The sequence below is a fragment of the Callithrix jacchus genome, chromosome 2 (assembly GCF_049354715.1).
Source record: "Callithrix jacchus isolate 240 chromosome 2, calJac240_pri, whole genome shotgun sequence".
NCBI lineage: Eukaryota > Metazoa > Chordata > Mammalia > Primates > Cebidae > Callithrix > Callithrix jacchus.
In genome coordinates, this window is record NC_133503.1 from 58,169,645 (window position 1) to 58,193,873 (window position 24,229).

The 24,229-nt window shown below is 46.3% G+C and overlaps 1 protein-coding gene across 47 annotated transcripts in view; it reads right to left on the minus strand.

Moving 5' to 3' along the window:
* SUN1 (Sad1 and UNC84 domain containing 1) overlaps positions 1 to 24,229 on the minus strand; it is a 58,319-nt gene that overhangs the window by 28,871 nt on the left and 5,219 nt on the right. For 32 of the 47 annotated variants that reach the window (XM_008989211.5, XM_078364391.1, XM_008989207.5 and 29 more), the window contains exons 2-6: positions 13,670 to 13,766; positions 6,912 to 7,100; positions 4,399 to 4,583; positions 3,340 to 3,366; positions 3,059 to 3,235 (exon numbers count right to left, since the gene is read on the minus strand). In XM_008989211.5, coding sequence (XP_008987459.1) covers positions 3,059 to 3,235; positions 3,340 to 3,366; positions 4,399 to 4,583; positions 6,912 to 7,100; positions 13,670 to 13,746 — 655 coding nt within the window. In that variant the 5' untranslated portion in view covers positions 13,747 to 13,766. Of the gene's footprint in view, positions 1 to 2,375; positions 2,546 to 3,058; positions 3,238 to 3,339; positions 3,367 to 4,398; positions 4,584 to 6,911; positions 7,101 to 13,669; positions 13,767 to 24,229 lie in introns of those variants that run through there. The other 15 variants (XM_054251486.2, XM_078364392.1, XM_054251483.2 and 12 more) reach the window with 3 other exon arrangements.

The following is a 24,229-nucleotide window of genomic DNA, read 5'->3' on the forward strand; positions in this document are numbered from 1 at the left end:
AATGTCATGGAACGTTTTAAAAGAGCAAAAATTATGAAGAATTGGCCAGAAGGGGACCTGCATCCTACTACAGGAGACATCCACGAGGGCCAGCTGTGGAGGACGGCGAGTGAAGGGGCACATCATTAAGTGGACAAGGCCAATTCTCCCTCTAGCTTGTCTACTCTGGAGAAAAGCTTGCACTGTTCACAAAGACATATATACAGGGAAACATCCAAAGAAACAACGTTTTTAATGGTGTACACATATAAAAAGTCTGCATGCTCACTTAGAACCTAAAATTTGCTAGAGCCATAAGCAATACTGTATAGGCAGCCAGCACAGTGGTTCATGCCCGTTAATTTCAGCACTTTGGGAGGCCAAGGTGGGCGTTATCACTTGAGGTAAGTCAGGAGTTTGAGACCAGCCTGGCCAACATGGTGAAATACCATCTCTACTGAAAATACAAAAATTAGCTGGGTGTGGTGGTGCAACTCTGTAGTCCCAGCTACTTGGGAGGCCAAGGCAGGAGAATTGCTTGAACCCAGGAGGCGGAGGTTACAGTGAACTGAGATCGTGCCACTGCACTCCAGCCTGGACAACAGAGCAAGACTCCATCTCAAAATTTTTAAAAACTGTACAGGCATCAAAAAGAATAAAGTCAATCTCAATTAACATATAAAATGAAAAGAGATGCTAGACTGTGCATACACCGTGATGGCATTTTAAGGAAAGACAGAGCCAAAACCACATAGTCCTGCAGGTGCATAAAGAACTCCAGACAGCACGCAGCACTGGCGGAAGGCTGAATGCTGCTGAGTCACACACTTTAAAATTGTTAATGGTTAATTTCATGTTATTTGAATTTTACCTAATTTCACAAAGTGTAAGAATTCCCACTCAGCTATCATTAGCAATGGTTCCCTGAGGAGGAGATGGATTGGGTGTGGGGAAAGGATTTATTTTATCTATACTACTGAAAAATTTTACAGTGAGTGTTACAATCAGTACATACATAAAAACAAAATTAAGAAAATGTGGAGGGAAAATTTATACTTTAGGAAAGCCATAATTATTTTAAGCAAGCATGATTATACAAACAATTTACACAATCTGACTGTAAGAACGTAGAGGGTAAATCTCTGGAAGTGTGTTTTTTTCCTGTTGTGGCACCTTGTAGGTGATTTTCATTTTCTTTTTGTGTCTCTCTGATTTTCCAATGTTCTTTGATAAACGTGTTTACTCTAATACAGGGCGATACACTAGTGTAGGCTGCACAAGTCCTGGCCCTCGTCTGAGAGGCCAAGCAGATGTGAAGCCTAGAGAGGCTTGTCTTCTACCCCCAAACACCCAAGACCAACATCCCCTGGGATGTGCCATGAGTTTTGGAAAGCTACAACCCACACCACACCAATGCCTTTTCCATCTAAAGATACACTCAACTGCACGGCTAAGCTTGGGCACTGACCGCCAGCATACTGCCAGCCAGTCATCAAGAGACACATTTACTACAACATGCGTGCAAAGGCCTTTGGAAAATAGCATGTTTCTGTAGGTTCTCTCAATTATCTGTGATCCTCCTTATTCTGCCATCGTACAGTTTATAGAATGTGCTTTTATTCTAAGAAAAATGTTATGTTCAGCCCATCAATGGCATGCTTCAAAACATAGCCTCATTAAACCCTGAATACACAAAATCTTTGTGCACATCGCATGAACTACGTGAGGCCTCACATGCAGCACTGTGCAGAGCCCTAGGGTACCAAGTGCTCAGGGAGGCAGGCAGCTCAGGGGAGCACCTACATCAGATGCCTGGGTTCAGCTCTAGGCCCCACACCTGCCTGTGAGCCTCCTGAGCTGGCTAAGCCCCAGTTTGCTTGTCTGCAAAAAGGGGGCTGCCATGATCATACATGAGCAGTGCCTGGTACAGAGTGGGCACTCAGCAGTGCTGGTATACGTAGAAGAACCCAAGCAAGCACCGTGCTCAGTGAGGGAAGCCCCTGTGCAGCCTTACTCCTGCCCTTTCCCTTCCCTTTCATACCTTCTTACTATGCTGTATTAGCACTAGCAGTGTCCATAACACCACAGCAGACATAGCCACAAGTGAGGGCCATGAAAACAAATGGTAAAAATAAGATGCTAGAAATCTCAGAAAGGGTGGAGGCCTTCATCCTGTTGCCCTCCTTCATTACGTTCAGTTACTTGAATAATACTGGACAAACGCCCCATGTCCCCAGCATAGCCAGGCTCAAGAGTTGATAAGACAGATCTGGCCTGCCCTCCTGAGGCTTCCAGCACCTCCAAGCACAGCAGGACGTGGGCTTGAAAGACAAGATGCCAAGGGCTTGAGAACGAGGCAGCACCTGGGCCAGCCAAGGGCCCCAGCCTTTTCCTGCCACAGGTGAGAGAGATCCCGGGCCAGGCAGCCATGAGGGCAGAGTCCCAACCCCCCGGGCATCGCAGCCCCTGGAAGCTGGAAAGGTGCTGTCTTCACCTGCTTACCTGGGAGCATGCCCCAGCAGTGACTGCCCACGTCAGGGGGTTCCCTGCAATGACTCCTGCTGTCCTGGAACAAACCAGAACCCCATGTGTCCTTCCCAAACCCGTGTGTTCTCCAAAGGCCCCTCCATCACCATAACCACAGGCTAACAACCACAGGAAATGTTTTCCTGACACGAATGCTGGCATAAACACTTCACAGGACAGACCGTAGTAACGTCCCAAAGCCATTCCTTAAGTACATGCAAGCATCTGTGCTGTCTCATAAAAATAAAGGTGTGCATCTAAAAGTGACTGTAGTTTTATTAGCTTCATTTACATAGAAATTTTCTCTTGCTCACATCAAGTCCAAATTTATAAAATTTCAAACACCTTTAGATACAAAATTATTGACCACATAAAATGTAAGATGAGAGAGGACAGGCAGGACAAAGCTGACTTGGGGTGTACTTCTTAGGCTTTCAGAGGATAATTTTGAGTTAAATCTCCAATACAAATAGTGCAGACACTAAGGCTCATAAAATGGAAATATTAATATTTGGACACCTCTTTTTCTGAGTTTTAAAAGAGTAAGACTTACGTTTTTGATTCCTGCCCCTAGAATAAACTCTTGACAAGGGCCCACGGGCTACGGGGTGTGCCGTGAGCGCGTCCTTGCGCTCGGAGAGCATGCTGCATTCGCTGCAGGTGTAACCGTTGTGTGCGGTGGCGGCTGCTGCCAGGTCTCCGTTTCCCTGAATGGCAGCTTTATTTCCACCTAAAGTTTTCAAAAAGTAGATGTAACCTGTTTATGACGACTTGCAGATACTTAACTAAAACTTCTGTAAATGTGTATGAAAGTAAAAGGACTAAAATAATTACCTTTAAGATCACCATCATCGTCAAGACCTAAAAAAAAAAAAAAAAAAAAATCACGTATTTTTGCTGTTGAGCTCAACTTAAATAAGAACAAAACCCATTCTAGAAAAAATGTAAAGGTTACAATGGTTAAAAAATCAGCATTGTGACACTGATCATGGTTTATTTCCTAAAATGCCTCCAGATATACAAAGATACTATCTTTTGACTGAAGGTGAAAGCTTATCTTTGGAGAAAATAGAGACAGACAACAGCACACACACCATCTGGCCTAAGGAGGTAAACAGAACCCAAGGAGAATGAGAGGAAAGGCCATCTCTTCACAGCCCATTCAGGGAGGCAGAAGCCTCATCAGCAGCAGGAGATACCTCTCTGTTGCTTGGTAACCACTCTTACCAGCTGAGCAAAACAGAAAAAACACGAATACCAACACTTCCCAAAATTAGCACACATGATCTCTGGAACTAATCTGGATCTTCTAATTGTCTCAAAAGGTAACCAGAAGATAAACCAAATGTAGACGAGCAGCTGGGCACCCTTTACCAAGCTTCCCTCCCTATGCAGAGCCTTGAGACCCCACACTCAACAGCCAGGCTGTGGCTCCCACTGCCCAGACCCCACGTCAGCCCAGTTCAAGTGCTGATGCCTCACCCTGCAACGCTCTCTGCCAGCCCTCTAACCCTGGCTGCCTCACTGCTTAGAGCTTTACTGAAAACACACTGGTAAGTTTTTACACTGCCTTTGTTCAAACATCCTACAAAAGTAATTCATTTATAAAAACGGAGTCATCAGATGACTATCTGCTGCTTCATCTCCCCATCATAACTAGTCATTATGATGGGGAGTTATCATGTTAGCATAACCCAATTGAGAAGGTGCACATGGAAGCAACTTCCAAGGTGCGTCCTGATCAAGTCTGAGGACAAGCCTGGAACCTAACTGGTGCTTCTCCCAACCAGTCACACAGCAAACAGACGGCCTAGCCACAGCCTCCCTCTTCTCAGCATAATCCGAGAAACACTCCAGCCGTAGGTGGGCGATCTGCATCTCCCAGGAACTCACCCCAGAAGTGGTCCACTGTGGTCTGCTCACGAATCCAAGACTCGTCCAGTACGGGAGGCCGTCGAGTCACAGTGTCCTGCAGGCTGGCAGTGCTGCTGTGGCTGACGCCAGAGGATGTGACCTCCCTTGACACGTGGTTGATGCTAAAAGCTGATTTGTTTGCAGTTCTGCACTGTTTTGCTGTTCTAAAAAGAAAAATAACAGATGTTTTCTAGCAAATACAAAATGATTACATTTGACCAACGCAAATTCTTTGTCTGGGAATAAACACAGCATTTTAAGGCAAACCATTTTCTTATGCTTTTCCAATGCAATGAATCAGTTAATATAAAAAAGGAGTTTTTAAGCTGGGATCCAAGAACTGTCTCTAAAATTGTAAACACAAAATAGTTTCCAGGTTATTTTGGGCACCATGACCCAAAAGTGGTTAAAAGCTAATAAACTAAAAATACAAATGAACTAAAAATAAAAAGCTGATTTATAAATGTAATCCTCCCTTTTCCTAAAAACTATTTCTAAGTCACTGGTAAAGATGGAATTGTGTTAAGTACAGCAAGAATAGGTGGTCAAAAAATAATTTCTGCATTCATATTTACCACAAATGACAAAAGGAAAGCCCTCAGAAGTAAACACCCTGTAAATGATCACCATCATCACTTTGGGGGAACCCAAGACAATGAGTAAGATCCTCCCTTATAAGGAAGCGTGGGAGGTGAAAGGCTGCAGTGACATGGGGCAGAGGGAGGACGATGGCCACAGGAGCCTGGCGCAGCAGCACGCCTGCTCTCCCCGTCACCAGGAAGAGGAGACTGGGCTGCTGTGCAACCCTGGTAGCTGCATGCTTGTCACGGAGCTACGCAACAGGATCTGCTGTTTCTCTGCTGCATCATGAACTGATAACTGCATCTCCAAGGGTGAGGTTGGGAATCTAACTCTGTGGAAAGTGAACTTCCTGGATGATTGTGATGCCTGTGGAAGCTGCCGGCTGGAGCCACCATAAGAGACCCCAGTCCAGTTCTCCACCATCAGCCATTCGCTCTTAATAGCCAACACCTTCCTTCTTGAGAGAAAGACCACTGGAATGGAAACTCTTTATTCTTACATGCGTAACATAAAGCTGTCACTTTTATTATCCCTACATGGCACAAAGATCTTGATCCTTCTTGGTATAGAAGTGGTGATGGGCACATGGAGAGTTCAGAGATCAAAGGAACTCGACAAACACAAATACAGGTAAACAATCTAAACTTTATGTATTTGTCAGTTAACACACAAATTTTTAATAAAGACCTGAAGAATGAATTGGGCCAGGCGCAGTGGCTCACACCTGTAATTCCAGCACTTTGGGAGGTTGAGGCAGGCAGATCACCTGAGGTCAGGAGTTTGAGACCAGCCTGGCAAACATGGCAAAACCCCGTCTCTACTAAAAATACAAACATTAGCAGGGTGTGGTGGCGGGCGCATGAAATCCCAGCTATTCAGGAGGCTGAGGCAGGAGAATCATTTGAACCTGTGAGGCAGAGTTTGCAGTGAGCCAAGACCATGCCACTGTACTCCAGCCTTGGTGATAAGAGTGAAACTCCATCATGCACAAACATAAAATACACACACACACACACACACACACACACACACACACACACACACACATATGTATTAGCCAGGCACGGTGGTGGATGCCTATAATCCCAGCTACTCAGGAGGCTGTGTGCAGGAGAATTGCTTGAGCCCAGGAGGCAGAGATTACAATGAGCTGAGATCATACCACTGCACTCTAGCCTGGGTGACAGAGTGAGACTCTGTCTCAAAAAGAAAGAATGAACTAGACATGGAAATCGTCCACAACACCGTGTGTAATCTATAAGGTTCCTTCCTCCTTAAACATGGTAAGACAGCTGTGACTCAGCTCCCACCACAGGACCACGAGCTTCTAGACCTGAGTGCTGGCACTGCACATGGAATGTCCCAGCAAAGAGAACTTGAAACATGAACAGCAGACCATCAATACTAGACAACCCACATTGATTCCGGAGTTCCTTTCAGTCTTTTTAAGATAGTCTCTCACTCTATTGCCCAGGCTAAAGTGCAGTGGTGCAGTCTTGGCTCACTGCAACCTCTGACTCCCGGGTTCAAACGATTCTCCTGCCTCAGCCTTCCAGGTAGCTGGGATTACAGGCACCTGCTATCATGCCTGGCTAATTTTTTGTATTTTTAGTAGAGATGGAGTTTCACCACATTGGCCAGGCTGGTCTCGAATGCCTGACCTCATGATCTGCCCACCTGACCTCCCAAAGTGCTGGGATTATAGGCGTGAGCCACCGCGCCTGGCCTCAGTCTTTATTTACAGCCAAACTACCACTTTATATGGCGGGTTTGTGTCTGTACATACACACACACACATACACACCCTTAAGCTCAAGAGAGAGGGTGTGGCTTTACAGAACAAAAAATATGGAAGCTTGGTTTTAACTGGTGTTAGAGATCAGGCAAAGAGGAACTGCAGTGGTGCTTACTTGGCTGCTCTGTTCTTTAGGGAGATGATGTTGTTGGCACAGCCATCGGCACTCGCAGCCCGGCCATCCCCCGGGGTGCCTGCAGTCGCAGCCAGGCGCAAACTACGGCGGGACATCCGTGGAGAATCAAATACAGGGTCCAATTTGTGCTCGGTCTCAAAATCCAGAGCATCCGAAGAATAACTGGAACTAGAAGGAAAAAACTCATCAGAGATAAGCAGTGCTTACAGCCCCCATTCTAAAACAAAATGAACAAATAATAAACTGAAAGTGCAACATACTGTGAATTTTCAAGAGCAACTATGACTATGTGACAACTTCACTCTAAAGCAAATGTACAGTGGCACAGAGATCAGCCAACATCAGCTCCCAACATCTGCCCCAGCCACTCTTGCTTCACATCAGATGAAGGACAGCACACTTCCCAGATGCTGAGGTACAGAATCTACAACTCACCCTAAGAACTGCCTGAGGGCGTGTCCCCACTTGATATAAACACATCAGAGCATGTTTTCTAGTAAACACAATGCTGATACGCAGTTAGGACATGAGATTTAATCCAATATACCAGCGCATTTTAGAACGAATCCACCTAAGAGAGGAAACCAAGTGACCGAGCCATCAACACTCCCCTTCTAAACTTAGAATTTGTCTAAACCCACACCTTGAGACAAATTCAAAAACTGCTTTGAGCCTGTGACCAAAAAAGTCACTTCCAAAACCTTCCATATAATTATTCAATTAATTTAACTGAATAAACAGATAAGCCAGGCAAGGTGGTTGACATCTGCAATCCTAGCCCTTTGGGAGGCTTAGGCAGGAGGATGGCTTGAGCCTAGGAGTTTGAGGCTGCATGCAGTGAGCTATTACTGCACCCCTGTGCTCCAGTCTGGGCAACAGAGCAAGACCCTGTCAGATGTTCATGACCAACAGTAAGTTAATACAAACTGTTTCAAGTCTCCACACGCAATTTAAGAAAGAGGTTCTTCTTTCACTTAGAGGTTGAGGTGGGGACAAGAAAGAGACTGCACTGGGCTATGTTGAATGCTGACCATGGGTACAAAGCTAGACACAATTCCAGTGTCATCTAAAGGAGGGTTAGTTTGCTTCTAGCAGAGTATTTTACATAATTGTGATTCTAGTTTAAGAAAACTATCTTATTCCAAATCAGAATCTGTCATGTAGGTATGGACCAATATAATCACTACTTTCCATTCATCTGTTGACCTCTTCAAATTCTACCCTCCCACCACCACCCTCAGCCTCAAATCTAACTACTGGGTTTGAAGTTCAGATGGGATCCCTGCTTTCCAACACAAACCAGGAACGCCTGCTGGTTTGGGTAGAAAGGTGCAGGTGACGAAGCTGTATGGAGGGACACTCACAGCAGCGCTATCACAGCAGAGAGACATGGGGATGCCACCCACAGGGGAATGGGCACACCAGGGCACATCCCTCTATACACGCTGCAGGGCCACAAGGAAACAGAGGACCTGCACGTGGTCACAGAAAGACTTCTGGGTGCACTGTTCAACACGAAAACCTGGCACCGAACTATCTATTTAAAATAAACAACAAAATGCCACCAAGTACCCATCCACATGCAGACACGTAAAAGCATGAGAGGCTCTTCACACTGGCTACCATGGCCAGTTAGGGGGCCTTTACCCGGAGCTGCACGGCACTGGACTCATCATCAAGGTAAGGCAGCCATGTTTCAAAGTCGGGGAGGGAGGAGACAAGGGGAAGGAAGAAAGGGAGGAGGGACCAGGAATTTGGGGCTTTGACTTCAAAGACCAAAATTTCAAATCCCAGCAGAAAGGAGGCACCCAAGTCAGGACAGCTCCTGGGTCTCAGCTGCTCATCCGCAACATCACGTAAGCTTGGGGGTCCCTGCCTGCCCCCTCATTAACAACATCAGGTGACCTCTCAGTCCCCTCCGGCCCTGCTCATCCAAGGTATCAGGTGACCTCTTGGGGGTCCCTCCTGGCCTGCCTTATCCGTGGTATCAGGTGACCTCTCGGGGTCCCTTCCAGCCCCTCTCATCCACATTAGGTGACCTCTGAGGATCTCTTCTGGCCTCCCTCATCCACAGCATCAAAATGACCTCGTGGGGTCCCTTCCAGCCCCCTCATCTGCAACATCAAGTGACGTCTCAGTCCCTTCTGGCCCCCCTCATTTGTGGCACCAGGTGACCTCTCGGGGTCCCTTCCAGCCCCTAATCCAGATTAGGTGACCGCTCAGGGTCTCTTCTGGCCCCCCTCATCCACAGCATCAGAATGACCTCTTGGGGTCCCTTCCGGTCCCCTCATCTGTGGCATTAGGTGACCTCTTGGGGTCCCTTCCAACCCCAGCACCCACAATTCCATCAGCACCACAGCTCAGGTGCAGTTCAGGAAGTTTACAAGCCACCTCTGCTGGCAGGCCAAGACTGTGAACCTAGATGCCATCCATACATGGTTCCTAGAGACAGGTGTACCCAGAACCCTGAAGGAGGACACCAGTGGCTGATGGAGAGGAAGACATGAATGCTGGCCCAGCACTGACCCAGGATGCAATGCAAATCAGTAGGCTGTCATATTAAAGCACTTTATTACCTTTTCTACAGTGTTTGGGGGAACACAAAATTTCAAACTAAGGTGTTCAGTACAGGATTAGAGAGAATTAAGTGACAGAACAAGGAAAAAAGACTGAAGAAGACCCCGAAGATAACTTAGAGATCTCACTCTCAAGAGCATGAGGTGTTAATGTTTTTCTCTCATTAGTTATGCATTGTTCTTTTAAACATGTGCTATTTAGATGTACTCTGTAACAAAAGATTGAAGAAAATTGACTCCAATTGCAAACCAGAGACAAACAGGTACCAAGCATCCCCTGGACCCACAGCACCTGCCCAACGAAGGCATGCCAGGTTAGCTCAGCTCAGGTGTGTTGGACCGAAAGAGGTCTCAGACTTCTACAGTTCAGATCATTGATCACGGAAGGGTGATAGCTGCCCCTGACACTGACTCCAACCGCAGACCCCCGCTCACCCCAGCACTTCAGAGCCTCGTGACCAGGGCTTCAGCTCACAAGGGTTCCCCAGCCCGCTGTCCTGCTGTACCAGCGGGCTGGCACTCACCCTGCCAGGACGGGGTGGGCCCCAATGCTCTCTCAAGGCCTGGCACTTTCCCTGCTGGGACAGGATGGACCCCAACACTTTCTTTCAAGTTCCTCATGATGCAGGTGCCAGTGTGTCTTCATCCGAGGTCCACAGGTCCTCGGGCCATCCATGTGTTGGGGCCATCTGCACCCGGCCCTCAGTGGCCCTCTCAGTCTTCCTCCATGCACCGCATGTCTGAGGCCACCATCTCTTTCCCTCCACCTCCTGGTCTGTGTCGGGAAGGCCCTGCATTTTTCTTCCCAGTAAAACCTGATGCCATTAGAAAACTGCCTCCCCTTCAATCATGCCCATCCTTTCCCTCTGCAGGGGTTAATCTTATGTGTCAACTTGACTGGGCCTTGGGCACCCAGATGTTTGCTCAAACATTATTCTGAAAGTACCTGTGAGGGTGCTTCTGGATGACAGTAACATTCAAATCAAAATCAAAACACTGGGAAAGCAGACTGCCCTCCAATCCACTGAAGGCCTGGACACAACAAGAAGGCTTTAGTAAGAAGGAGCTCCTCCTGTTGGACAGCCTGAAGCGGGAACACCAGCTACTTCCTGCCTTCAGAGTCAAACTTAAAACATCAGCTTTTCCAGGGCCTTGAGCCAGATGACCCTCAAACTAGAACTATACTGTGGTTCTATTGGGTACTGCGCCCCTGGACTTGGCCTGGAACTTACACTATCGGCTGTTCAGAGTCTCCCCTTGCCAACTCAACCTGAAGATCTTGGGCCTTGCCAGCCTCCATCAGCGTGAACCAATTCTGCATAATCAACCTCTTCCTACGCTTGCACTCATACATTTACTCATGTTCTACCCTGAGCACCCTTTCTGCCTGCCGCAATGGAAGAGGAGTCCCAAGCCAAGCCTGTGTACTCTGGATGGAGTTTCTCCTGCCCTCTTCTCTCTCTGTAGGAGGCCTTTCCTTGTTCTCCTGTATCTTCGGCTTCTCTCTACTGGCTCCTGACCACCAGCATCTAGACACACCCTTGGCTCACCCCATGGTAAAAAACAAATTCCACTCAAAGCCACACCTCTCCACCTCCCCCAGCAGCCGACTGGTTGGAGCACCAGCTCATCTCTGGAGCACCCTCCGGCCTCCATGGCTGATTCACCCCATCTTCCTGACCATCCAGCAGCATCTGCCTTGGCTGACAAGTCCCTCCTTCTGGAAACTCTCTCTTCCGGCTTCCACAGCCAATACTTCCACGAGAGGCTGGACGGTAAGACCCTCATGTCTCCAGTGCCCCTGGATCAGAGCATGGGCAGTGGCACCTCAGGTCCAAGGGCCCCGGAAAACATCCTCTGACCCTGAAGCTCAAGGCAACCATCGCCAATGGCTGGATTTTACTGTGGGTGGGTCGAGCTGACAACATCAATCAGCCTCAATGCTACCAGAGGTGACACGCCAAACAGCATGGACTCAGGATGGTGACAGGGAGCTACATTCCATCTGTCACAGAGTCACGCCAATAAAGAAATAAACCAAAAGATGACCAGACTTCCAGACTTAACTACCAGCTTACAAGAACTACAGATTGAGACTTAAGAGAGAAATCACCCAATGTAACATGATATCCTGTTTAAGTTCATTTAAAAAAAATTAATTGTGAAAAAGAAAATTCAAGAATCTGGGATACTGGAACACTGACTAAATATATTAAGAAGCCCTTTTAAATTACTGGGATGATATTGGTATTTGGGTTATTTAAAATATATCATTATCTTTTAGAGACTGGCTTTAAATAGTCCAGTGGAGTTCCAGGAGAACGTGAAAGTGTTGGGGCCCACCCTATCCTGAAGGGGAGTGTGCCAGGCCACTGGTGCAGCAAGACAGTGGCTGGGGAACCCTTGTGAACTGAGGCACTGGTCGCGGAGGCTCCACAGTGCTGGGTGGGAGCAGAGACCTGCACGCATCACTGTCGAGGCCAGTGGCCAGCAAGTGGGCTTGTCATTGTTCTTTCAACCTGCATCGTTTGTCATTTTCCAGAAGAGAAAACAAATTTTATTTATTTTTTTGAGATTGAATCTCCCTCACTCGCCCAAGCTGGAGTGCAGTGGTGCAATCTTGGCTCACTTCAACCTCTGCCTCACAGTTCAAGCAATTCTCCTGCCTCAGCCTCCCAAGTAGCTGGGACTACAGGCACGCACCACCACACCCGGATAATTTTCGCATTTTTAGTAGAGATGGGGTTTCATCATATTGGTCAGTCTGGTCTTGAACTCCTGACCCTGTGATAGCCCCCAAAGTCCTGGGATAACAGGCATGAGCCACTGTGCCTGGCCAGATATAGGCATTTTTAAAACACTATTTAAAATAGGTAAGAAAAGCAAAAATAAATGACTAGGAATCATGTTCCATACTGCACAATCTGGAGGAGGGAGCAGTCTCCCCAGAGCTGGCCTACCCATTTAACCACTACAGGACTCTTACAAAACAGAATGTGTTGCTATGGAAGTGTGATATGACCTAGAATTGTGAATTAAAAACTCAATCATCAAATTTAAGAGCTGACTAATCCTGGAAAGAAGCATTTTTCTTAAAATATTTTCTAATTTTCTTAGTTTCAATTACATTTTCACCCTTTAGAAGATAAGACACTGAGGTTGGGCACGGTGGTTCATGTCTGTGATCCCAGCACTTTGAGAGGCTGAGTCCGGCGGATCATTTGAGGTTGGGAGTTTGAGATCAACCTGGCCAACACGGTGAAACCTTGTCTCTACTAAAAATACAAGAGCTACTAGGTGTGGTGGTGCACGTCTGTAATCCTAGCTACTCCAGAAGCTCAGGCTGGAGAATTGCTTCAACCTGGGAGGCGGAGGTTGCAGTGAACCAAGACTGCACCACTGCACTCCAGCCTGGGTGACGGAGTAAGACTCTGTCTCCAAGAAAAAAAAAAAAAAAAAAAAAAAAAAAAAAAGATAAGCCACTGAAAAAATTACACAAGCATTTTTCTGGTGCCTTAAACATCTGCTTGGGTACACAAGCTTATCAACCTGCTGATCAAATCCTGGCCTGTCTAGTTGTGTATTTTCCTTTGGCACTAACCCATAATTTCATGAAACACAAGCTTCGTTTCAGTCACCTTTTCTATCTGGTAAACTGAAAACATGAGGGGCAGGGCAGCAAGTCTTCAGACTCAAAAATCTCGGTTCAGTGGATCAGAATATGAATAAAAGCAGAAAACAGCCTCAGACAAAAGTCATGTTCTTGAAATCCTGAACTTCAACACTGTTCTAGGAGATGCTTCCTTTCAAGTGGCAAATAATATTCCAGGTTATTTCTGTTAACTTAAAAATACCATGCCATTGATAGACATCAAACACTAGCTATAACCACTGGGACTTCTCAAGATCAAAACCACCTGGGTGGGGTCGAAGCCGTCAAGCCATCTGCGATGACTAACCACACAGTCACCAGGACAAACAAATTTGGAAACAGCTTTCAAAAAGAGCTCTAAAGCCATAAAATAAAGTTTATCTTTTCCTTTCACCTTCAAAATATCACATGTAGTCGGTAGTACTATCAAGTTCCTGTGATGTTCCATGCCACAGCAAAAGCGAGTGGGTATTGCAGGGCCAGGACCCCATGTGGAGGCGCACACTCACCTGAGTGCATACGTGTAGCCCGTGTTCTCTGGCACACACTGGGGAGGACTGTACATGTGAAGCCGAGAAAAATCCATGTTCACCACTTCAAACCATACTGCAGAGGGTGGGAAAGAAATGCAGAGCGTTTAATGGGCAGAAATCCAGGGCAGTCCTGTCTTAGTCAACCTGAGCCACCTACATGCGACTGAACCCAGGTCACCATCAATGCTCTAAGGAAACACGGCCAGCAGTAGTGTTTTTACTTTTTAAAGAGAGGAAACAAGTATTTCCATAGTTGTAAGCCTGGGGCACTTCTATAATATCTAGTCCCCTGGTGTATCCTGAAAAAGGACTGGAGAAACCCTCAACTGACTGACTAGTGAAACAGGAGCACTTTCCAAGAAACAGTGAAAGAAATTCAGAACTCTTTTTAAGATGTCTTTTGAAATCCTCAGGGTGTCAAAATGTTCTCAGTCTTCTGAAATAAGTTTTTATTAACTAAAATAGAACTACCTGCTACTCTATGGCCAAGCAGCAGCGCACATGTTCCTAGATGCTGAAGTTCTCACAAGCATCCCAGAATCAGAAAAGAAACTGCAGGGTGAATAATCAAAAAGCTTAAGGCACTATTTACACTTTTCCTTACAAGAAAACAGATTATTTTTTAGGTTAGAAAGTGTTCAGTATATTGTTTCTCAGGTTGTCATCTAGATTTCTTTTGAATGACTCACAACTTTCCTCCAGCTAAAAATATTCACAAGCACACACCCTGAAATTTTAAAAAATCCTCATTGTAGCAATGTGAATCATAACTGGTTGCTGAACTATCTGAGGAAGATATAACTAAAAATAAAGAACGTCCTGGACAAAAGATACTTTTGTACAAATGACTGAGCTCCAGAAATCAAACCAAAGGTACTTTAATTCACACGATTTTCTTTGAAATAAAGTACCAAGAAATAAAGACCATTGTTGACTGGCCTGTAATCCTAGCATTTTGGGAGGCCAAGGCGGGCAGATCATTAAGTCAGGAGTTTGTGACCAGCTTGACCAATACGGTGAAACTCTGTCTCTACTAAAAATACAAAAATTAGCCAAGCATGGTGGTGGGCACCTGTAATCCCAGCTATTTTGGGAGACTGAGGCAGGAGAATCACTTGAACCCAGGAGGCTGCAGTGAACCAAAATTGCGCCACTGCACTCCAGCCTGGGCAACAGAGCGAGATTCCATCTCAAAATAAATAATTAAAGACCACAGTTTATATGTAAAAATTGTACTGCATCTACATGTCTTGGCAGGTATGACAAAACTCCTGCTTTTAAAACACGTTTCAAAATTCTTCAGTTCAGGGACACCCAGCTCAGCATCGACCCAGAACACAGGTTCAGCAAGTACAATTCATTCTTATTTGGCATTCTATAAACTTACACTTCAACGTCTTTTTGCAAATAAAACTATGATCACTTAATCCAAATAATATTTGCTACCTGTTTAACTGTCTCTCTCACTTCTCTTCCTATTTTAGACACCTAAATCTAGATTCAACCACACATGCAGAGAAGCATGGCACAGGAGCAAGGCCTTGGCCGGGATCCAATCTAGGTTGCTCACTCCACTGGTCTCTGCCCTCCACCTACCCTCTATGCCTGGGCTCCTGAGGTGCATAGGCCTGGCTGGCAGTCTCTACAGAACCCAGCCCCACCTAGCAGCAATACAACAATGGGCTCTGCCTGCACTGCTAAGCAACAACCCTATGTTGGGCTCAGTGAATGCCCACTCCCGCTCCCACCCTGGATGGGGGAACACTGGGCTAACTCAGTAGTGCTATGGACGCCCACTGCTGCTCCTGCCCTGGATGTGGGAACACTGGGCTAACTCAGTAGTGCTACAGATGCCCACTCCCACCCCACCCTGGATAGGGGACACTGGGCTAACTCAATAGTGCTATGGACGCCCACTTCTGCTCAGATGTTAGGCTAATTTAGGAATAAGGCCATTAAGGGCAGCCAGGCCACAAAAAAGGAAAGCAAGGAAATCAGGGATGGTGGGGAAAAGAGGTCACGCTCCAGGCTCAGCAGGTGCTAAGGGAATGCAGATTGGAGAGTTTGTGATTACAGACCCTTAATCTGTCTTCATCATTCTGATTTCACTTTTATAACGCGTGAATTTTATGTTCCCTGGTGAAATACATCTATGTATAAAACACGCAGAACCTATCATTTTCTCTATTTCCTAAAACTCTGAAATGAGGAAACAGCGCGCCTTATCTACCCTGATCCAGTCCCGGCCTAATGACACCTGTCTAGGATCTAGGGAAATGTTCTGGCCATTATCTCTCAGCCTAGAAAATAAGCCTACCCCGACAAGCGCTGAAGGCCAAGCTCACGCCAAGCAGAAACTTGTGAGGCAGTGGCAGCAGTTGCAGAGGCTGTGATCATGTGCCCCGGGTTCCTGAGCAGGTGCTCCGGGCTCTCCCGTGTGCGCCAAAGGCCTGCTGCCAGGTGAGAGGCTCCCAGAGTCCCCCAACTCCCCTCCCCCACCCTGCAGTCTCATTCACTCCCTCCTTCCTCCTTCTCCCTTAACAGACTACAACATGCATTAGGAAGATTTTAAATTCCATCCTTAGTCCTTTACAAATCCAAGTGTTAAATCATAGGATAAAATAAAATGAAATAAAGTAAAAAAAGGATTAAATGAAACCATGCATGCACATCATTAGGTAATGCCTGACAGATGACAAGCACTCAGGCATCAGCTGCAGTTATTTTGAGGAGTAAAGCAATATGGCCGATGTTTTAAATTTTAAGAGAACGGTTATTTTTCTTCTGGATGTGCAATTCCTGAAGACAAAAGATTCAGTTACCCTGCCCTAAATGAAGGGCAAAGGTCTACCGATGAGTCCCACAGCTGGGACCCAGCCAGCAAGGGAGAGTCCCCATCCCTGCACAGCTCACCTGCACATCTGCAGGCAACAGGGCAGTTCTAACTGTTGCTCTACTGACAGCCAGAGTATTTAGCATTTCCACAACAGCATTCCCAGTCTCCATTACACTGCTGCTAATTAAAGCCGAAATGTAACATTAGAGCCTTCCTATGTCAAGGGGAAGCTGCCTCAGTCTGCCTGTCTGAGAGACTCAAGGGAGATGTTTTTTGGACTTATAATCTTATCAGTAATCATACAGTAAGTGAAAAATGGATCAATACCATTTTCAACGGCATCAGAAAAACCTGGAAAGAATCTGAAATTGACATTCTACATAGATGTGTCACAAAGGCCTGTATTCAGGCTTAAAGCTCCTGCCTGCTGCATCCAGTCCCTTCCTGACTGCCCTGAATTGTCATGCCTGGCATGACCTTGTCAGAGCTGTGTTCTGCATGAGTATGTGTCCCTGGCCTGGTGGAGGGAGACAGACTAACTGGTATGCAGCTTTGTGCAGGACGCTGAGATAGAAGCTGGGCTGCAGAAAGCCCTAGGCGTGGGTTCTCAGGCTGGTTGGCTCAGCACAGGTATCCACAGAGGTGACTGTGGGAAGGTCCCTGCTGGTCCTGCTAAGAGATGGCTTCTGTAAGTTGGATGCGCACAGAGCCAATGAAACTAGAAAAGCACACACCTTAGGAGATGGCAGCCAGGAGCAACATCTTTGGGGGAAAGAGATGTTGCCTTGCATGTCACCCAGACAAAGTCTCTTCCTTTTATCTAGTGTTTCTTCATGGCCAAGAGAGCTTACAAGCTCACAAACACAGAAAAGTAGAGGCAATCTGTTTAGACTGCAAACTTTGCTTTCAAACCTATGGCTTAAGTTTCTTTACAAATAGATACATCCTAGCAAGGTTTTAAAATTAGATAAGGCCAGGTGTGGTGGCTCATGTCTGTAATCCCAGCACTTTGGGAGGCTGAGGCAGGTGGATCACCTGAGGTCAGAAGTTTGAGACCAGCCTGGGCAACATGGTGAAACCCCGACTCTACTAAAAATACAAAAATCAGCCTGGTGTGTGGTGCATGCCTGTAGTCCCAGCTACTCGGGAGGCTGAGGCATGAAAATCACTTGAACACAGGAGGCAGAGGTTGCCGTGGGCCGAGACTGTGTCACTGTACTCCAGCCTGAGTGACAGAGCGAGACTCCATCTCAAAAAAATAATTTGATAAGATTCTTCTTAAATTATACTAGGTTTCTCCTTTAATATCCTTTACCTTTTACAGTATATAATATATATTATATGGTAGACATGAAAATATACAGGATCATTTTTTTCTTGAATGCTTTGGTAAAAAATGGATTTTAGTCCTACTCCCCATTATCATTTGAGTCCTTACTATTCAGAATGTCTGTACTAATCTAGTAATAATCTAGAGAACATGGTTGAAAAATCCTCATACAAGGCTGAAAACAGAACAAAACTAAATGGTCTAGGCAGGCACAGTGGCTCACGCCTGTAATCCCAGCACTTTGAGAGGCCAAGGTGGGCAGGCGGATCACTTGAGATCAGGAGTTCCGGACCAGCCTGGCCAATATGGTGAAATCCCGTCTCTAGTTAAACTACAAAAATTGGCCTGGTGTGGTGGCAGGTGCCTGTAGTCCCAGCTACTTGGGAGGCTGAGGCAAGAGAATCACTTGAACCCAAGAGGCGGCGGTTGCAGTGAGCCGAGATCATGTCACTGCACTCCAGCCTGGTGACACAGTGAGACGCCATCTCAAAAAAGAAAGGTGTGGTGGCTCACACCTCTAATCCTAGCACTTTGGGAGGCCGAGGTGGATGAATCACCTGAGGTCAGGAGTTCAAGACCATCCTGGCCATCAGGGTGAAACCCCATCTTTATTAGAAAAAAAAAAAAGGCTGGGTGCGGTGGCTCATGCCTATAATCCAGCACTTTGGGAGGCTGAGGCTGGTGGATTGCGAGGTCAAGAGATCGAAACCATCCTGGTCAACAAGGTGAAACACCGTCTCTACTAAAAATACAAAAATTAGGCCGGGTGCAGTGGCTCACGCCTGTAATCCCAGCACTTTGGGAGGCCGAGGTGGGTGGATCACGAGGTCAAGAGATTGAGACCATCCTGGTCAACATGGTGAAACCCCGTCTCTACTAAAAATACAAAAATTAGCTGGGCATGGTGGTGCGTGCCTGTAATCCCAGCTGCTCAGGAGGCTGAGGCAGGAGAATTGCCTGAACCCAGGAGGCGGAGGTTGCGGTGAGCCGAGATCGTGCCATTGCACTCCAGCCTGGGTAATGAGCGAAACTCCGACTCAAAAAAGAAAAATGAAAACCTGAGGGGTTCTGAAATAAAATCAGCACGCCATCTTTTCTTAGGAAATGCTTTCAGCTCTGAAGAAAACTGGAAAAGGCAGACTTTAAAACCTGCCAGCAGCACTTCCCTTCAGCCTAGGATCACCAACCGCCATCACTTAGGTATTTTGATAGTTATTTTCTATTAAACACGCATCAACAATGGAATTTGCTGCAAAGGTATTGTGCTTACAGACATTAGCTGGATGCTATAGGCCACATTTCCTGTGCCCCAGCATTTGTCACTGACAACGTGGTCTGAGACTGACAAGGAGCCCAGTGTGACGCAGCATTCCCATCAGAAACCGTGGGGACCTGCCCACATGGATCCTCCAAGCCCTGGTTTAAAATGGCAGCCTACCTCCTGAAACAAGAGTCAAACCTACCACTCAAACCTGCAACTCTCTGTGAGTCTGTCACTGATCCAAGGATAGGGGGACACACAGGCCTCTCCTCCCAGAGCACCATCTGCCACAAGCTCCATGTCCACCGGGACACCCGGAGCTGCAGCTCCACCTGGCAGGGCAGTGATGTTTCACCAGATCTTCCCTGAGGGCCCTTCCCGAGAGACACCGATGAGGGCATGAGGAGCACACAGGCACACACACTCAGGCACACACGCTTGCTCTATCCTCACTCTGGCTAATCCCTAAATACCCCAGGGCAGGGTTGTCGAAGGGCATCTAGCCTGGCATCAGGCAGTTCATTCCTTTGTTCTTTCTTTCTTATATATGCATTTTTAAGAGACAGGGTCTCATGCTGTCACCGGGGCTAGAGTGCAGGGACACAATCACAGCTCACTGCAGCCTCTATCTCCTGGACTCAAGCGGTCCTCTCAGCTCAGCTTTCCAAAGGGCTGGGACCACAGGGGCCTGCACGGGAGCCAGTGAATCTTTTTATTTTTTGTAGAGACAGAGTCTCTCTATGTTGCCCAGGCTGGTCTTGAACTGCTAGCCTCAAGCGACCCTCCCACCTCAGCCTCCCAAAGTACTCGGATTACAGGCATGAGCTACCATGCCCAGCCCAGTTTGTTTCTTAATTATTTAAAATTAAAATTCTGAAAAAAAATCAGTACTAAATGGTAACCTAATTATTGTGCAGAGAACTTCATCCTATTAAAACTAAATAATGCAGAGACTAATAAAAACATTATTTTGCCTGTAGATTTAAAAAAAAATAAAAAGAAATTGGCTTAGAAACATGTTTTCCAAAGATCACGCTCATGTAATTACTTCTACAACATAATAAACAAGAATTGGCATTGCCTCTCTAATTTCATTCTGAGGAAGAAAAACAATTTTTGGTTTATGAAAAGTGGATGATTTACACTAAGTGACTGAGAATCCTTAAAAAAAATGACTGATTATTCAAAACAACAAATCATAAATAAATGTCTGTAACCTAAAAATATTTGAAAGGGCTGTATGCCACATATTTTATACCTGCATACATACACCAGTGAACATGCTTTTAGTACTTCTAGAAAAATAACACACTAGGGCAGGGTGCAGGGGCTCACACCTGTAAATCCCAGTACTTTGGGAGGCCAAGGTGGGTGGATCACAAGGTCAAGAGATCAAGACCATCCTGGCCAACATGATGAAACCCTGTCTCTACCAAAAATACAAAAATTAGCTGGGCGTGGTAGCACTCACCTGTTGTCCCAGCTACTTGGGAGGCTAAGGCAGGAAAACTGCTTGAGCCCAGGAGGCAGATGTTGCAGTGAGCCTACATAGTGCTACTACACTCCAGCCTGGCAACAGAGCAACACTCCATCTAGGGCGGGGGTAGAAAAAATTTTTTTAAAAAGACTCCATCTAAAAAAAAAAAAAAAAAAAAAAACCCAGGCCCAGTGGCTCACAACTGTAATCCCAGCACTTTGGGAAGCAAGGTGGGCAGATCACAAGGTCAAGAGTTCAAGACCAGCCTGGCCAATATGGTGAAACCCCGCCTCTAAAAAAAAAAAAAAGAAAAATCACACACTAGATTTGAGTGAATTCGGGGGAATGGAACTTCTACTTGTCATTTAACCCCTTTTGGGCTGTTTGAAAATTTTTTTTAAAGAGCAGGTATTGGTTTATCATTTAAAAAATTAACGTAACAAACATCACTTTAAAAAAGAAACACATTTCATCTTCATTTGTGAGGTAGTACAGGCAGCCAGTCCTCTGGGGTCCAATTAAAGGTCTCCTACTGCCTTAGCTCTGAGGTGTGGACAAGTCCACTGTGGCTAGAAACAGAACCTGCTCCTCAGAGCACCACTGCAGGACCCAACCAGCGGACATAATTATCTAAGCACAATAATTACATTAACATTTGCCGCCTCCCAGCACACCCCATCAGCAGCAAAGCGTATCAACGATGGTTCCTAGCCAAGATGCAGTGTTTTGGAAATGATGAAACAACAAGCAAAGGTAAGCAAGCCCATTTAGCCTGTACATCAACAAATCAGCTCTGAGGCTGGACACGGTGGCTCACACCTGTAATCCCAGCACTTTGGGAGACCAGTGCAGGCAGATCATGAGGTCAGAAGATCAAGACCAGCCTGGCCAACAAGGTGAAACCCTGTCTCTACTAAAAAATACAAAAAAATTAGCTGCGCGCGGTGGCGCATGCCTGTAATCCCAGCTACTCAGGAGACTAAGGCAGGAGAATCCCTCAAACCAGGGAGTTGGAGGTTGCAGTGAGCCGAGACCACACCACTCCAGCCTGACAGCAGAGCAAGACTGTCTCAAAAAAAACCCAAACAGCTCTGAGTGTCAAGAAAAACGAGGACTTCTACCAGAAGACCAATCACCACGTGCGCACATCTCCTTATGATAAGGGCGCTGGATCTTTTTAATAAAAACCCCACTTCCTCTTGCAAAACGGTGGTCATCACAGGGTTTCAGCAAAAGCCCAAGGCCAAATTATTTAGTTTGTAAACATTATGGTAAAGGATTTTCTTTTAAGGAAGACAGAACTATTAAATAGTTTCATTGTATTTGCTTCAAACCTAGAGTGCACTAAATTTCCTTATAACCAGTACAATTAGAAGGACTGCACGAAATGTCTACTGGAACAACTCGTCTGCAGCCAGTGGCCTTTAGGCAACCTCGGTATGCTCCTACAGAGCCAGTGCTGGGTCTGGATACAGAGTTCACACAGCTTTCATGTGCATTTCCTTAATTACCAGTGACTTGAAACATCTTTTCTTGTTTCTCAGCCAGTTGCATTTCTCATCCTGTTAGGGGATCTGCCGCTTTCTGTTTTACAGGACCACAAACACATAGGATATGAACACACGGGCACATGCCAGGATATTCCTGTCCATAACTTCGCCTAGGTGACGTTGGCCACCCCATGTCTGGTCTTTCCCTTCCCTGACTCATGTCCTGCTTCTCAGAAAGACTGTCTCTAAGCCAAGAATAGAATAGTCTATAGTGGATTTGACTACTCTTACTGTTTTGACGTTTACATTGCAAGATGTTAATAATTTGTGTAACCCATCTGTGATTCCAGTTTGTACACAGGCATCCTTTTATTTTCTATTGGGCATTTCTGCCCGGACGACCCACAAGTCAGGCAGGCTCACAGATCCAAATCACGCCAAAAGCTAGCTCCTCCCTCTCCAGGGCACGTGCCCCACCCCACCTCTCCATTCCTGCCCCGACATGCCATCTCTGGCTGGCTCCCTGCAAGCGCCCTGACCTGTCTCCCTGGCTCCAGTCTTGCCTCTCAAGCCAATCCTTGAGAAAACCACCTGAATGATCTACCTACAGAGAAATCTGCCCACTTCATTCCCGCAGACTCCCACCTTGGCTGCCTGCACACACGGCCTGGTGCAAATGCCCCCACTTCTTCCTCACTTCCCATCCGTGCCTTAGGATCCACCGTGGCTGCAGGAAACCCTATCCTTCCCACCCATTTCCATGCCACTCCTCTGCTCTTTCCTTGCAATAAGGGTCCTCCCGAGGTGCCCTCCTTATTTCCTGACTCCCCTTCCCCATCTCCTTGGTCTAGTTACACCCCAAACTCTGCCAGCTAACTTCTCCTCCCACTTAGTATTCAGCAGAGATACCACCACCAGGAAGCTCCCATGGGCCTCATCCCATCCCAGTTACTGCCAATTCTAGGGCTCACTGGTGATCACCACTAACACAAATCATAATGATTCTTTCTTCATGAGTCCTTCTCTCCAAGTGGCCCTGAACTGAGGGCAGGAACTGTGTCTTACTCACCTTCAGCTCTAACCCATGTTTGTAGAACAAGTGAATGCTACATGTGCCTAGAAAGCAGGCACCCCCGACACCACGCACCTGGCTCACTTTGCCATTAAGCTGACAATCCTCCAGTCTCCACCACTCTCTACTCCTTACCTGACTATGCTCCTAGAAAAATCCTGTACAGGAATTCGTGCGTGGCCACAGGGGTTGTGTGCGGGAATGTGTGCATGGCCACAGGGTCGTGTGTGGGAATGTGTGTGCGTGGCCACAGGGTTGTGTGCAGGAATGTGCACGTGGCCACAGGGTCCTGTGTGCTTCGGCATCTTTGTTCTTCCTCCTGGTACATTCAGACCTTCGTATGTCTCCTTGCCTAACAGAAACAGGTGTGTCAACTGCTCCACTCCCAGCAATAACTAGAAACAGCAGTCTTAGGGCCTTGCATGTGCTGCATACACATCCATACCACCTCTAGATCACCCTGCTAGTGCACACTATTCACTGTGCTAATGGTGAGTACTTTTTAGTATAGAAGAGGTTTGTTAACAAGTAAAGACATAATAAAGTCATCTGATTTTCATATTGCAGATACAGCTCACATAATATTAACAATCAAAATAAAGGGAATGACTAACAAAGCGACCGAAGGGCTGCTCTGTGTTCAAACTGCACGTGCCCCGGGGATGTCTCCCTTCCCACTGGGACCCAAAGAATCCAGCACCTGGATGTGATGACATTCACACTGCTTGTCTGAGACCTGCAGTTTAATTCTGGACAAATGTCAAAAGTATCTGTCATATAGATATTACTATCTAAACTAAAACTCACAACCTACAACCATTCATGGTATGCCCCTAAGCAACTAAATGAAAACCAAAGTACCAACAGAACAAGCATGCTTAATTACAGAAACAATTTAAACTGTAAAACTGACTAATGAATTATATAAGATTCTTAATAGAAACAATTAAAATATACAAATCTAATAAACAGTATATTATAAGGAGCAACATCATGTTCTGGATTTTTCATGTTACTTCCTAGTTTATTTCATCCCAGTGGAAGCAAACTGCTTCAAATGCAATCCAGCA